At 37.5% G+C, this 17,390-nt stretch overlaps 1 protein-coding gene across 1 annotated transcript; it reads right to left on the reverse strand.

Moving 5' to 3' along the window:
- Positions 1–272: 272 nt before the first annotated feature.
- Positions 273–14,446, reverse strand: LOC128688616 (uncharacterized; the record flags this gene model as incomplete). The annotated part of the gene is given in 4 exon segments (XM_053776521.2): positions 273–731; positions 7,518–7,656; positions 9,860–10,094; positions 14,301–14,446. Coding segments are annotated over 4 exon segments (540 nt in total). The 3' UTR covers positions 273–654.
- Between the last annotated feature and the right edge of the window lie 2,944 nt (positions 14,447–17,390).

Genomic DNA, 17,390 nt, shown 5'->3' on the forward strand with positions numbered 1-17,390 from the left:
TATAGTGAACTCACTACATAGACCCATTCTCTCATATCTATGCCAAAATTTACCCCTCACAGCTTATCTGAGTGAGCTGAACTCATGACATAGTTCTACGGCACTGACTCTCAAGGGGTTAAATGGTGAGAAGCAATGTACAGTATATAGTACATAAGTACATGGTTATATTTATGTCACTAACATGAAAGTACTGTAAGCTCAAGAAATGCTTGGGAGGGAAAGTAAAGCAAATTAGTTGTATTGCATCCCAAAGGGATAATTAAAAGAAATTCAGAGATTAACTGATTTATACTTTTGTGCAGTGCAAACCATTAACATTCCTTTATTTCTAAGAGCTGCTGATTCACAGGTACACACAATTAAATTGCAGTCTGGAGAAATATTTTAGGAATATAAATACAGAATATTGTACAGTACTGACTGTTTCTGTTGCAAAATTTAAGTTACCACATGCACCTCATGAAAACATTAAATTATTATAGCACTTTGGTACCAAGACTGCTACAATTGCAAAAAACTGTGATAATGTTGAATGGATATTTAGTTCCTTTCAGAAACCAACAGTATAAAACCTTTATTATTATATTATACTCTTATAAATCTTTAATACTGACTGCACATATTTTATCACTGAAACTTATGCATCGTACTTTACATAAATGGTTTTTCACTTCTTACTAGATCTTTCAACAGGGACATCTGGGCTTTCAGCTCGTCCATCTTGAGGCCTAAAGCAAAAACAAATAAATAAAAGTTGTAACCATATATGGCAATAAGAAATGATCTGATAATACAGTATCATGTAACAGTACATTATTTTCTCAAAAATTTTTTAGAGCTTTAAAAACTTACAAAATGCTTCATTTTGAATGCATGAGTGCGCATTTTTTCCAGTCTTCATTACTTAATTTGCCATATACATTTTAAGAGATTGCAGTGGTTTAATATATATTACCTCATGAAGCCTATTCCAGCCATCCATAATATTTGTGAAAAGGTATATACTAGCTGTATTACCAAAGGTGCTGTATGATCCCTAAAGGTTTAGTGCTTCCTAGTGAAATAAGTAAAAGTACCACTTGACCAGTACAGTAATTTGATGTGACTTCTATTTGTAATTTTCAATAAAATCACTCATTTGTTTTCTCACAGCCTTTTTTATACATTTTGTATGTTTATCACATTATAGAAACTGTGTTAAAATGTTTTTGTTTACCATATTTCAAAGAAGTCATTTAAGATGAGTGAAAGGACTCAAAAAATAAGTTTTTAATTGGTGGCTAAGAAAATTAAAGCTTGCCAAAGACTGCCTAAAAATTTTTGTAGAACTTGTCACAAAAAAGAGTAACAGAAAAAAACATTTAATAAAATCAACCCCTGAAGCATGTATAACAATTACAGTAATTATCTTGAATGCTAGAAAGACAGTAAGCAGTAAGCCATAACAGACCCCTCTTGGGAAGTTCCTGGATGCTAGTGCTATTAATAACATTATACGCTAAACCTATAGATGTTGGCAAGGGGCTCTCGATCTAAGGAAATGGACATGACTTTTCCATCCTAAGATCATACTCAAACCGCCTTCTATTCCCCAGGTACTGTATGACCTTTACATGTTTAATGTTTCTCCTATAAGGCTTTTCAATAATATCTACACACCACAGAGCACAAAACATGCAGTAATCAGTGAGTAAATGCTCCTGACAACAAACTGACACTAGTACAAATATAAAGCTCTTAGGTCTTGGCTCAACAGATGGAGGATCAAGCCTCCACTATGTTTTGCCCTGAATAATACATTTGTGGCACATCATCAACATTTGAAAATCTTTTGAATTTGAAAGTTTTTCAGATACTGAAGGTTTTCAAATTTTGAAATTTCGGATAAAGGATTCTGTACTGTATTTGTATCTCATTTTATTATGTGACCTCTAGACTTTTAAACTTCTGCCAGTCCATGAAATATTACTGCCTGAACTATTATTTGTAATATTGTTTTTATGTGCAGCTTCAGGATTATTATTCTTAAAAACCACCACCCTGACTACCTCACATTAGTATTAAGATTAAATAAAGTTGTAATACGGTTAACCACTATTATCTTGTCTAGTTTTAAGTAGTTACTATGTACTATTATCTGTCTAGTTTTAAGTAGTTTCTATGTAGTATTAGGATTAGTCTGCCCGAAATGCCTTGGCATGATAGTGGCTTTCTTTGTACTTAGCAAACCAAAACTGTAATTATGCATTGTAAACTTTACAAAGAAATAAATCTTTATCTTTGTCTCATTAATGGAGTCCATGTTACAGAATTATTAATATGTATTATATATGGAGGAAAGCACTAAATCCATAAGGGTCATATAATTCTTAAGGAATGGGGTGCAGTTAAGTTCAATGCAAGGGGAGGAAAAGTTCAATTCCTTGGACTAAGAGCCTTTCACCAGCATCGTGGACCCTCCTTTGAGGGGTCATATTACAGAAATAAGACCGGCAAGAACATGGCCCCTCAAGGGAGGTTCCATGATCCTTATGGATTTAGTGCTTTCCTCTACATATAATATTCATAATTCTGTAACATGGACTCCATTAGTAAGATACAAATACAGTACAGAATCCTTTATCTGAAATTCCAAAATCCAAAAGGTTTTGGAATGTTGACATGATGCACCACAAATAGATCATTCAGCGCAAAACATAGTGGAGGCTCGATTCTCCATCTTTTGAGCCAAGGCAGAAGAGCTTTATATTTGTACTAGGTAGCATCAGTTTGTTGTCAGCAGCATTTACTCACTGATTACTGTATATTTTGTGCTCTTTGGTGTGATGATATTGTTGAAAATGTCAAAAAGGCATATGAGTAACAGTGAAAAGAAAAAGAGGAAGTATTTATGTTTATGTGTATCACAGAAAGTCAAGTTGTTGGAGAAACTTGACAGTGGTGTACATGTGAAGTGTCTGACTGAGGAGTTTGGCATTGGAACAACCACTATCTACCACCTAAAGAAACAGAAGGACAAACTGTTAAAGAACATAAGAAAGGAGGAACACTGCAGGAGGCCTGCTGGCCCATACTAGGCAGGTCCTTTACAATTCATCCCACTAACAAAACATTTGCCCAACCCAATTTTCAATGCCACCCAAGAAATAAGCTCTGATGTGAAAGTCCCACTCAAATCCAACCCCTCCCACTCATGTACTTATCCAACCTAGATTTGAAACTACCTTAAGTCCCAGCCTCAATAACCCAACTAGGTAGACTGTTCCACTCATCAACTACCCTATTTCCAAACCAATACTTTCCTATGTCCTTTCTAAATCTAAACTTATCTAATTTAAATCCATTACTGCGGGTTCTCTCTTGGAGAGACATCCTCAAGACCTTATTAATATCCCCTTTATTAATACCTATCTTCCACTTATACACTTCGATCAGGTCTCCCCTCATTCTTCGTCTAACAAGTGAATGTAACTTAAGAGTCCTCAATCTTTCTTCATAAGGAAGATTTCTAATGCTATGTATTAATTTAGTCATCCTACGCTGAATGTTTTCTAACGAATTTATGTCCATTTTGTAATACGGAGACCAGAACTGAGCTGCATAATCTAGGTGAGGCCTTACTAATGATGTATAAAGCTGCAGTATGACCTCTGGACTTCTGTTGCTTACACTTCTTGATATAAATCCCAGTAATCTATTTGCCTTATTACGTACGGTTAGGCATTGCTGTCTTGGTTTAAGGTTGCTGCTCACCATAACCCCCAAGTCCTTTTCGCAATCTGTATGGCTAAGTTCTACATCATTTAACTTATAAGTACGTACTAGGGTTATGGGCACTCCCAAGCTTCAGAACCTTGCATTTATCTACATTGAACTGCATCTGCCACTTTTCTGACCAAGAATAGAGTTTGTTTAAATCCTCCTGAAGTTCCATAACATCTACATTTGAATCAATTATAATACCTATCTTTGTGTCATCAGCAAATTTGCTTATTTCACTAGTAATTCCCTTATCAAGATCATTGAAATATATTACAAACAACAATGGGCTCAAGACTGATCCCTGTGGAACGCCACTTGTTACGGATCCCCACTCGGATTTAACCCCATTTGTGGTCACTCTAGTTCCTGTCTGTGAACCATGACTCGATCCATGTGAGCACTTTTCCCCCAATGCCATGAGCTGCCACTTTCTTTAACAGTCTATGGTGCGGAACTCTATCAAAAGCCTTACTAAAATCTAAGTAAATAATATCAAATTCTTTATTGTGGTCAACAGCCTCAAAAGCTTTACTGAAGAAAGTTAATAAATTAGTTAGACAAGACCGGCCTCTTGTGAATCCATGCTGAGTATCATTAATCAAGCTATGCTTATCGAGATGGCTTCTTATAATCTCAGCTATAACTGACTCTAGTAATTTGCCTACAATTGAGGTCAGGCTTATTGGGCGGTAATTTGACGGTAACAACTTGTCCCCTGTTTTAAAAATAGGAGTTACATTAGCCATCTTCCACATATCAGACACTACACCTGTTTGAAGAGATAAATTAAAAATATTAGTTAATGGTTCACAGAGTTCCATTTTGCATTCCTTAAGAACCCTTGAAAAAACCTCATCAGGACCCGGCGACTTATTTTGCTTCAGTCTGTCTATCTGCTTCACAACCATCTCACTAGTGACTGTGATGTTACATAGTTAATTTTAAGGGGACCTATCTTATCTCTAACTTTTGTTCTATAGATCTGGAAAAAACTTTTTGGGTTAGTTTTAGAATCCCTAGCAACTTTAATTTCATAGTCCCTTTTAGCTTTTCTTATCCCCTTTTTAATGTCCCTCTTAATGTCAATATACTGATTCATAAGATGACCCTCACCTCTTTTGATACGCCTATAAATTCCTTTCTTATGCCCTAGTAGATATTTGAGCCTATTATTCATCCATTTTGGGTCATTTCTATTTGATCTAATTTCTTTATATGGGATAAACGCTCTTTGAGCAGCATGTATAGTGTTCAGAAAACTGTCATATTGATAGCTCTCTTCGTTACCCCAGTCAACAGATGATAAGTGTTCTCTAAGCCCATCGTAATCTGCTAAGCGAAAATCTGGGACTGTTACTGAGTTATTGCTACTATCGTACTTCCATTCAATGCTAAATGTAATTGATTTGTGGTCGCTAGCACCCAGTTCCTCTGAAATTTCTAAATTATTAACAAGGGATTCATTGTTTGCCATAACTAAGTCAAGCAGGTTATTTCCCCTTGTAGGTTCTGTCACAAACTGCTTCAAAAAACAATCCTGAAATACTTCTAAGAAGTCGTATGATTCTAAATTCCCAGTCAAGAAATTCCAATCAACATGACTAAAGTTAAAGTCTCCTAGAATTACTACATTATCGTGCCTTGTGGCCTTAACAATTTCCTCCCATAGTAGTTTCCCTTGGTCCCTATCTAAGTTTGGGGGACGGTATATCACTCCTAAAATCAGTTTTTCATGCCCCTCTGAAAATTCTATCCAAACAGACTCTGTATGTGTTACTTCAGACTTAATACCCGTTTTTATGCAACAGTTCAAGCGATCTCGGACATACAATGCCACCCCACCCCCCCCCTCCCAATACTTCTATCTTCTTGGAACAATTTAAAACCCTGAATATGACATTCTGCAGGCATGTCCCGACTTTTTGAATTAAACCACGTCTCAGTTAAGGCAAATACATCAATGTTACCTACACTAGCAACTAATCTCAACTCGTCCATCTTATTCCTAGCACTACGGCAATTAGCATAATAAACATTGAAAGACTCTCCTTTCTCTTTACCCTTCCTGCTCATTTCTATTTTTCTACTAAACCTATTACTGTCCTTATCACCCAAGGTCCCTGGCTTTTCAATATCTATCTCGTTCTTATTATTACTAGTTCCCCTAGAACTCGTAATATTACTACACTGGAACTTCACTGTTTTCCTGCCAAAACCCATACCACTAACTATTCCTAGTTTAAAGTCCTAACTGCTCCCTCCACTGCAGCTGCCAGTGCTCCCACCCCACACCTACATAAGTGAACCCCATCCCTAGCATACATGTCATTTCTGCCATAGAAGAGGTCCCAGTTGTCAATGAATGTTACCGCATTTTCCTTACAGTATTTGCCCAGCCAGCAATTGACACCAATTGCCCTGGACAACCATTCATTTCCAACTCCCCTCCTTGGCAAAATACCACATATGACAGGTTTCCCACCCTTACTTCTAATTATTTCTATTGCTGACCTATACCTGCTAATCAGGTCCTCACTCCTACGTCTGCCAACATCGTTGCCTCCAGCACTGAGACAGATAATAGGATTGCTCCCATTACCTCTCATGATGTCATCCAGACGGCTAACAATATCCTCCATCCCAGCCCCAGGAAAGCAAACTCTCTGTCTCCTACTCCTGTCCTTCAAGCAGAACGCCCTATCCATATACCTAACTTGGCTATCCCCAACAACAACAATATTCGTACCTTCCTTAATGTCTTTCGTCGTGACGTTCCCAGTATTCGACTCACATTTGTCGGGTAGCACTGAGAATGTATTGGATGTTTCCACAACAGTTTCCACGGCAGTCTCTTTCTTCTTCATCGTTTCTACCTTTCCATTCGTCTTCTTGATCGTCAACTTCTTTCCCTGCTGTCCAGCCACTGACCAGTTTCCCTTCTTGACCTGAGGACTCAAAACATGAGGACTACTCCGAATCTTTTTGTTTTCCTCAGTCAGTCGCCGAATTTCCATATTCGCCAACCTCGATTCTTCCTTAAGCTGTTGGTAAAGTTGCTCGATGGAGGGCATCTTGCTTCAATTCTAGAGAGCGCGCAAACAGGTCTTCACAGAGCCAAGTACACGTCAACACTGCGCAAAAGCCAACTCAATCAGGAGCTACTGCGCAGCACGTCCGCACGGCCCAATAGCGACGCGAAGTTCTATGCTCAAAGTGGTGAACAGAGGTCAATAAAAAATAGAAAAATACTGCATGGAGAGGAAAATGAAGATCTTGATCATGTACTGATGGAGTGGATTCATTACTGTCGGAGTGAGCACATGCCACTCAATGGACGAACTGAATACTGAAGGTAACTTTGAATATTCAGCAAGCTGGTTACAAAAATTTAAGAAAAGGCACAGCATTAAATATTTGAAGATTAGTGATGACAAAGCATCTGCTGATCATAAAAGCAGCAGAGAAATTCATCAATGTTTGCCAAGATTGTTTCTGCATTTATCTTCTTTTTGTAAGCAGTGATCACTTTTTTTTTTTTTTTTTTTTTTTTTTTGTGCAGTACAATACTGTGTTTAGACCTGGGTTCCATCCCTAAACTGACCCATTTTATCGATGAAAATATACAAATATTCCAAAATCCAAAAAAATCCGAAATCTGAAACACTTCTGATTCAAAGAATTTTGGATAAAGGATTCTCAACTGTATCTCTAAACTTCTTCTTTCACTAAACTTGAAGTTCAAAATATCTCACCTATAGATTGAATAACATCTCTTTTCTGGCTCTCATTTAACTTTTCCAGTAATGTGCTATAATCTTCCAATGTTTCTGTCACCTGAGCATTTGTGTCTTCCATGTCTTGTGAAAAGTAAACTGTTCCTGCTGATGCTCTCTGTAATGTGTAAGAAAATGGAAAATTGTTAGGATTAACAGTTCTGCATTTGATACAGCAATAAAACAAATAAATTATAAAATATTTTCTTTAAAAAACTATGTACAAGACCTTCTATGCACTGCTGATTATTAATCTGTAATGACCATCTTTTCTTTTTCTTTACCCTGAAGAAGCTTATAACACCACCTGCCATAATCACATTTTGGGCTTTAGTCATCTTCACTTAATCATTGTAAATGGTAGAAAATTATTCTACAACTGCGCCTAGGTTACACCAGGCACAAATAACATGCACATAGAAGAGAGGAGCTTACGATGACATTTCGGTTTGACTTGGACCATTTACAAAGCTCTTACGACGTTTCAGCGAGGGAGCCAGTATATACAGCAGAGGGGAACAGGGAAGGGGACAGAGAGAGGAAGAAAGAAGGAAGGTATGACTTTGTAAATGATTCAAGTCGGACTGAAATGGTCCTAAGCTTCTCTCTCCTATGTTCGGGTTATTTGTGTATTGTTCCAGTCACGGTATTGTGCCTTTTTGTTCTTTAGATCACACTAGACTTGCTCATGGTCATCTCATGAAAGGGAAGAGTACCTAATGCCACTCTGAGGACTGCAAGGTCATTTTAACAGTCTAACACCTTTCCATAAGATTTCCTAATTTACAGTATAAGAACAACCTATCACCCTAACCAATAGTCAGAATTCTGATTGTTTATAAGCAGTTGGATTTTTTATCAAATAACTCTTTACATTAGTTATGGTTAGGTTTAGTTAGGCTACACAGTTGTCTAATAATATAAATTAACCTATTATAACATACCTGCAATGTCAATAAAAACTATAATGCCAAAGAAAATAAAAAGATAGTAGAACCTGGTCGGTCCCTGATTTCTGTTCCTCTCATCTTGTTAATTTTCACATTCATTACAGTTTCATTTACCACCCTTCAGGGTTCCTCTCATCTTGTTAATTTTCACATTCATTACAGTTTCATTTACCACCCTTCAGGTATGTTATAACTAGTTTATTATGACTGCCAGAGTGTAATCTAACATAATTACACTAATTGAACCCAAACTAAATATGAAATTTGCTGTTAGAAGAAATGGCTAAAAATTCAATGGGACAAATCTGTTTATAGACAGTCATAATTACAACTGTTGCTTAGGAGGATTGGCTGATATGTGAGCATACCAACTTTATTTACATGTGTATCTTTTCACTTTTTTTATAATTGCTCTTTTACTTTGCATCTTTTTAAACAAAATGGCCATCTCCCACCAATGCTTTTGTAAAGTTTTTCTTCTTTTTTTCATTTAGTAATTTGTACAGGAGAAGGGGTTACTAGCACCTTGCTCCCAACATTTTAGTTGCCTCTTATGACATGCATGGCTTATGGAGGAAGGATTCTTCTCCACTTCCCCATGGAGATTATATACCCTGTTTATGAAGAACAAAAAGGCACAACACCTTGACTGGAACAATACACAAATAACCCCACAGAGGAGAGAGGAGCTTACGATGATGTTTCAGTCCGACTTGGATCACCCCATGTTTTTGGTTTTAACCTTTTGTGGGGTCTTAGCTCTCTTGCAGTGCTTCTCTTTCCTTCCCTTTGACTGACTCCACTACTACTACTACTACTACTTCCTTCCCTGCTACCTTTGGCTCCTACCTTCTATTTTGCCTCCTTTTCTCTATTTTTTGTCCCACTAACTTTTCTCCCTACTTCACACTACCACTTCTACTTCCACTACAAGCCTTACCTCTACCACTGTTACTTCCACTATCTGCCTTACCTCTACCACTACTCCTCATACCTCTCTTGTCCCATCCATGCTAGCTTGCCTATATATACTGGCTCCTTCTCTCCCTCCTGTTTGAAAATCCATGAATTTTAGCGGAAAAATCAGGTTTGTTTCTAAAAGTGTTCTAAATGTTTCAAATCATCGAAATATGCAGTAAAACATCATTTTACCATATTTTCCGATTTTTTCAATGCTTCAAGTGACTTTGTAAATGGTCCAAGTCAGACCAAAATGTCGTTGTAAACTCCTCTCTCCTATATGCAGGTTATCTGTGTACTTTGGTTATATGCCCCTTTAATTTATCACTTTTAAAAAAAAAAAAATAATATTCTATAGCATAAATTTTAAATAGCATCATCAATGAACTACAGCACATGACCAACACTTACTGCATCATTCATCAGTTCCATAGCTTCCGCAAACTTTTCGGATATAGTTTCAATAGCTTTCTTAATTTCTGCTTGTGTCATTTGGTCAGACTCACTTGAGAAGTAACAACCATATGCAGTTTGTTTTGGTCCTTGAAGAAACAGGCAGCTCTGGCTCTGACGTAACATAACTATAATTCTCCTCTCAAGACAGTCAACTCTTTTATTGGATACTTGATTTACTGATGTAAATAATCTGTGAACATATGTATATGTATATCCATTATATTTTCAACTTTATATGCAATTAACAATATTCAGTAGTGTGCATATTAATTGGGACAGGAGTAAATTTTGTGATTATCTCATAATATGTCTTAGTCCCTGGTTTAATTAGTGTAGTTTGGATTCTTTTCTTTTCAGAAGAATTTGCTATCGACTTCTGGTAATCATCCAGCTGTGGTGTTACCCTGCGACTCTCATCAGTGCTACAACAGCTATTGTTCTGTAAGGCTATTCCTGCAAGCATGCTGTGTGAGTGAATGTGGGTTTTGCCAAATTCTCCCCTTCAATTCATGATTACTGTTGAAATTCATAATGGATGTTACACCTAGGAAGCATGCAAGAATTATAGCTCTTAGAAAACATGCTGATTTGAGCATCAGACAGACTGCCGATAATTTGAGCCTAGCAAAGTCAACTGCTGGTCAGATTCTGAAAAGAGCTGACGACACTGGTGATTGTGGAGTGCTGCATCAAGGAAGACGTGGAAGAAAACACAAGACAACACCTCATGTTGACAATGTTATAATAAAAAATAGTGTGAAGGATCCCAAGAAAATCAACAAAGATCTACAGAGAGATTTAGCTTCAGCTGACGTAAATGTTGATTCTTCAGTTGCTCGACGAAGGCTCTTTGAAGTTGGCAGAACTACCAGAAAGCTGCTAAAGAAACAATTATTGGCTGCTGCTAAGAAAAAAATGGCTGCGGTGAGCACTCGATTATAAGGGATGGATGACAAGTGAATGGAGAAAAGTTATATTTTCAGATGTGGCACATTTTAAAATATATGGGTACAGATCAGCGGTAGTGAGACAGAACAAAGGCAAACCTCTTCGGAATGGGTACATTCAACAAGCGCCAAAATACTATCCTAAGATGTTTTAGAGTAGTTTTACCGCTAAAGGCCCTGGATGGCTTGTTATTGCTGATGGAACGATAACTGTGACAAATCCTGTCAACTCATTTGCTTCCCGTTGTGGATAGAGATTTTCCTGATGGAGAAGCTATTTTTCAGCAGGATCTTGCTCCATGCCACATTTCCAGAAAAATGCTGACATTCTAAATTGGCCTGGAAATTCTCCTGACCTCAACCCAGTTGAGAATCTATAAGCAATAACCAAACACAGGATCGCAAAACAGGACTGTTCAACTGTGGAAAAGCTAATTGCTGCTGTTATTGGGACCTAGTACCACAACAAACTTTTCAAAATGTGTTCATTGTTCAATTCTATGCCAAAGCTTGTAGCAATACTTATAAAAGCAAAGGGTAGTCATAACTCACATTAAATCAATTTCCTGTCATATCATTGCCATATATTTTTCAAATACACATTAATTTTCCAAATAAATGTCTTATTTCATCACTGTCCCAATTAATATGCACACTACTTACATACCAAACTGTATTATATACTAGTCCTCATTCATTTATACCTTTTTCTGTTACAGGTTTATTATTATTTTATATAACTGTCTTACTCTCCTTCATTCTATTAGAAAGTTAATTGTTATGCTACTTGTAAATGTCTAGAAGATAACTTCATACTGACTTTCCTAGGTTATATTCTGTATCAAATACTCCTGCACAATTCAAAATATAATTACAGTAATAACATAGAAGATATAGGATCAGGTATGTACTTTTTATGCAGAAAAAACATGTTCCTTGAAGCAATTTTATTTACTTATTTGAAATTATGGGTCCTCATCATCTACACTAGAGGTGAACCCTCCTAAATCCATCCCATACATATAAGCACACTGACAAGTACTAGATGACATCCACACAACAGGGAAAGAGGTAAAGAAATTTTTGACAGACTTGCATACATCAAAGGTAATGGGACCTGACAATGTCACTATGGATTCTGCAAGACGGTCCAGGAACACTGTCTATGACCCTCAATAAGTCAATGGTTACCAGAGACATGGAAGACAGCAAATGTAGTCCATATATTTGAGAAAGGATACAGACAAGAAGCATTAAACTACAGACTAGTTCCGACATGTACACCTTGGAAGGTAATGGAGAAACTTATCAGGATAGTAGAACACTTGGAGAGAAGTTTCATAAACAATAACTAGAATAGGTTTAGGGATAGCATATTTTGTGCAACAAGAATGAGATTATTAGAGGGACTGCATTTTTTTAAGACTGCAAGAAGGCACTTAATACTATACCTAACAAGAGGCTGGGCCAAAAACTTAAGATTCAAGCAAGAATAACAAAGAATATACTCCAGTAAATCAAAGAGTATCTTAGGAGAAGGGAGCAAAAAGTGACTGTAAGGAAAGACATCAGAATGGGGAAGAGTAACTATCGGGGCTCCACAAGTATCAGTAATAGGGCCAGTACTGATTCTGGTTTATGTAAATGACTTTCCAGAAGGAATTTATTCAGATAGTATATATTTGCTGATCATGAAAAACTAACGAGGGGAATACAAATACGTACATGTAGATGAGGACAAGAAAAAGCTCCAAGGGGACCTGGACAAATTGCAAGTGGTTAAATAATTGATTCTTGAATTTTATATTTATATGTATGTATGTATGTATGTATGTATGTATGTATGTATGTATGTATGTGTGTGTGTGTGTGTGTGTGTGTGTGTATGTGTGTGTATGTGTATGTGTGTGTATGTGTGTGTATGTGTGTGTATGTGTGTGTATGTGTGTGTGTGTGTGTGTGTGTGTGTGTGTGTGTGTGTGTGTGTGTGTGTGTGTGTGTGTGTGTGTGTGTGTGTGTGTGTGTGTGTGTGTGTGTGCATGCGTGCGTGCGTGCGCACACACACAATGTTGCAAGGGAGCAACCAAAGCAGGGAGAGAGGTCTCAGAGTAGCATAGGTGTCACTCTCCACGGTTACCCTTAGACTGGGTTAGTGGTCAGTGCCAACCAAACTCTACCATCATCCTCCTACTCCTCATATGGGGTAGGAGGGTTTCTGAGATGTCTAGTATGAAATTATAAGATATAAAAAGCCAGCCCTAAGCTTTTTCTAATCGTTTATAACAGGTCATGTGGTTTGAGAAAATAAGTTTCTCGTTAGATACTGTAGACATGGATTGCTATTATTCTGTGGGACCTTTTCAAATAATGAAAGAAAGGAGTACAATGTGCTCTGAGACCTCTCTCCCTGCTTTGGTTGCTCCCTTGCAACACTGCACAGCTCCTGATGATGCACTGAGAAGTGTGAAAGTACTTATATATATATATATATATATATATATATATATATATATATATATATATATATATATATATCTATATATATATATATATATATATATTTATATATTTATTTATATATTTATTTATATATTTATTTATATATTTATTTATATATTTATATATATTTATATATATTTATTTATATTAATATATTTATATTTATATATTTATAATATATATATTTATAATGGGAAGTACAATGCCTGCACTTTAAAGGAGTGGTTTGGGATATTGGCAGTTTGGAGGGATATGTTGTGTATCTTTATACGTATATGCTTCTAAACTGTTGTATTCTGAGCACCTCTGCAAAAGCAGTGATAATGTGTGAGTGTGGTGAAAGTGTTGAATGATGATGAAAGTATTTTCTTTTTGGGGATTTTCTTTCTTTTTTGGGTCACCCTGCCTCGGTGGGAGACGGCCGACTTGTTGAAAAAAAAAAATTATAATGAGTTACTTACATACTGATTTATATTTATTTAGTTGCAAAGCTTCTGTAAACTTAATTCTATTTAAATCTAGGTTGGGTTAGATTAGGCTACTTTTTTTTTTTTTTGCTTATCAAGATTATTATTATTATTACAATCAAGGGGGAAGCGCTAAACCCGGAGGATTATACAGCGCCTGGGGGGGTATGTGGAAGGCATTCAGGCTTAATTTGGGGAACTGGAGCACAGATCCAATTCCCTAAATCAAGAGCCCCTCACCAACATCAAGGAACCTTCCTTGAGGGGTGCTTATCAAGAGATGAACAAAATATAACTGTCTCCATCGCACAATCCACTTCATATTTTAGATTTTTTTCTTAACAGGTTACCACTAAACTCAAAACCGAGCCCCAAAAATTCAATATTACCCTTAAATTCCATCAAGCTACCTATTTTTTTTATCTCTAAGAAATTTATAGTCTTCTATCTCATTGCTTGAAAGGTAACAAGGGAATAATAAACCTCTTGATTGAAGTAACGAGAGTTCTGTCTAGCCTGGTTAAAGGCATCTGTCCCAGTAGTCTCCCACCGTGTTGATAAACCCACAACATTTCACAGTGGAGTAACAACTTCAGTTCTTTCTTTCTTTGTTGGGTTTATCAGGGCCACTGACAGCGTAAGAACTTCAGTTCTTATAGTTATTCCTCTTCTTGTTGGGGGTTTAAAGGGCGACCGCAAGTGACGCCGTATTGAGCACTGTCTCCCCGTGTAAGGAAGGTAATTTAAGATAAGATAAGATTTCGTTCGGATTTTTAACCCAAGAAAGTTAGTGGGTCATCGAGGACTGTCTAACTTATTTCCATTGGGGTTCTCAATCTTCTCCCCAGGATGCGACCCACACCAGTCGACTAATACCCAGGTACCTACTTGCTGCTAGGTGAACAGGACAATAGGTGTAAGGAAACGCGTCGAAATGTTTCCACCCGCCGGGAATCGAACTCGGACCCTCTGTGTGAAGCGTAAGCTTTAGCCACCAGGCCACCTTTGAAGAACAAAGAGGCACAATACCATGACTGGAACATTACACAAATAACCAGCACATAGGAGAAAGAGGCTTATGATGACGTTTCGGTCCGACTTGGACCATTGATTATGGTCCAAGTCGGACCGAAACGTCTTCATATGCTTCCCAATGGAAATAAGTTAGAGGACCCCAATGGAAATAAGTCACTCTGTCTGACTTTTATGGGTTATCTTAGGTTCTCTAAACATATGCTGCTATGTATGATATTCTATATAACTGTATTTGTGTATACCTGAATAAACTTACTTAATTCTTCATCGTCTGTCTTCTATCCTCTCTGCTCGAAATGCACATGCATGCTAGTAACTTTCTTTGCTCTTAACAATATTTTATTACATGTAAACTACATTTTGTATACTACACAAAGAAATAAAATTTGTTTGTTTATGTGCGAGTTATTTGTGTAAGGAAATGTTGCTCAACTCTAGCGAGTAATTTGAAGTCAGATAATAAGGGTTCCCTCCTTTAAATATAAACGGGATGTAAGGTGGACGTTCCCGGCAGAGCAAGAAAATCGTGTAGCGCATTTTTATATAAATGGTCTGGAAAACCGACACGTAAATAAATGAGACACTTTGTTTGGAAACGTTTCGCCAGCCAGTGGCTTTGTCAGTCCAATACAGAGAGAAACGGTGGAAGATGTGGAGTTTGAGGAGATCATCTTTCTGCCAGTAAAGATTGATGGATTGAATATATTATTTCTAGGCTTTGAGACTGGTTGCCTCAAACTGTTTCACATCTTCCATCGTTTCTCTCTTTACTGGACTACTGAAGCCACTGGTTGGTGAAGTGTTTCTACAGTAAAAACGCGTAAGTGTTTCATTAATCTACTTCACCCAGTGTCTAAGTGATCGGCTTCCCCCGAAGCCGTATTCTATTAACATCAATCTTGTCAGAATTAGAAAACATCCAAGTAAAATGGCCTGAATTTTCATATATGAGGATTGGTTATGATTGCTGTATTTTCTTAGGAGGGTAGTTCAGGATATCTATTACCGGCAAATGTATAAAGAAGGACGTTTCACCCCAAACGAGCGAAGCGTTTCTTAAATAAAAATCCTCGTATACGTTTTAAACATATCAAACCTTTTAACATATCAAAACCGATTGTTAAGCAGAGCATTTCCGGCAAATTAGGTCAGTTTTGTCCCAGGATGCGACCCACACCACTCCACTAACACCCAGGTACCCATTCTCCTGATGGATGAACATGGACAGCAGGTGTGTTATGGAAACACGTCCTAACGTTATCCAGCCGTGCCGGGGATTCGAACCCCGAACCTCTGTGTGTGAGCTGAGTGCGCTAGCGATCGAGCTACGGGACGCTGTTAATTAATGAGGAGCTCCTGAAAATATCTACATAGACGACTAATAATAAACTCATTCCTAATACTGACAAAGCCGAATAGGTAAAATTTACGATTCTGGCTTAAGCCAAGGGCCCGGAGACTTCTTAATCCGGCCCTGCTGAGGAAGGGTTGTTGAGATGGTGTAGATATGTAGAGAAGATGGAACAAAATAGAATGACTTTGAGAGTGTATAAATCTGTAGTGGAGGGAAGGTGAGGTAGGGGTAGGCCTAAGAAAGGTTAGTAAGTAAGTAAGTTTATTCAGGTATACACAAATACAGTTACATAGAATTATCATACATAGCAGCATATGTGTAGAGAACCTAGGATAACCCAAAAAAGTCAGACAGAGTGACTTATTTCCATTGGCCAAAACGACATGGGTTCAAATCCTCGGCTAGTCACAGTGTTGTTATTAATGGGTATAATGAACATATTGTCCCATCGTATCCAGTTGAACCTGGTACTAGACCTATTTATATACCTGCGTACAGAATGCCTCATTCACAAGTTGCTGTTGCAGAAGAATTGATCAGTCAGTTGCTTGATGATGGAGTTATTGCACCTAGCAGTTCACCCTGGAATGCATCCTTGATCCTAGTACCTAAGAAGGATGGTACTTGGTGCCCAGTGATTGACTTTAGGAAGTTAAATGCGAAAACTATTCCAGATCGCTTCCCACTTCCTATACTTGGTAATCTTTAACGTAACATCGGAGATAACAGTCTTTTCGACCCTGGACTTGTTACAAGGGTTTTGGCATGTCCCTCTTCATGAGGACAGCCAAGAGCTAACCACATTCTCCACTCCTACAGGTCATTATCACTTCCCCCGTATGGCCTTTGGGTTATGATCTTCCCCTATCACATTCTCAAGGCTCATGACTAATATCTTTAGTGGTCTCATAGGTAATGCACTTAAGGTGTACTTAGATGATGTAATCATCATGACTGAAGACGTGGATACACACTTGAAAAGACTTGATATAGTATTTGGTAAGCTTGAAGAAGCCAATTTAAAGATCAAACTGTCTAAATGTCAATTTTTCAGATCAGAAATCAAGTTTCTTGGTCACGTAGTCACTCCTGGAGGGGTTACGACTGACCAAAGTAAAGTAACTGCAGTACTAAATTTTTAGTCTCTCAAAACTGCTGATGCCGTAAGATCCTTTGTGGGCTTA

This window comes from Cherax quadricarinatus, chromosome 13 (assembly GCF_038502225.1).
Source record: "Cherax quadricarinatus isolate ZL_2023a chromosome 13, ASM3850222v1, whole genome shotgun sequence".
In the NCBI taxonomy this organism is placed as follows: domain Eukaryota; kingdom Metazoa; phylum Arthropoda; class Malacostraca; order Decapoda; family Parastacidae; genus Cherax; species Cherax quadricarinatus.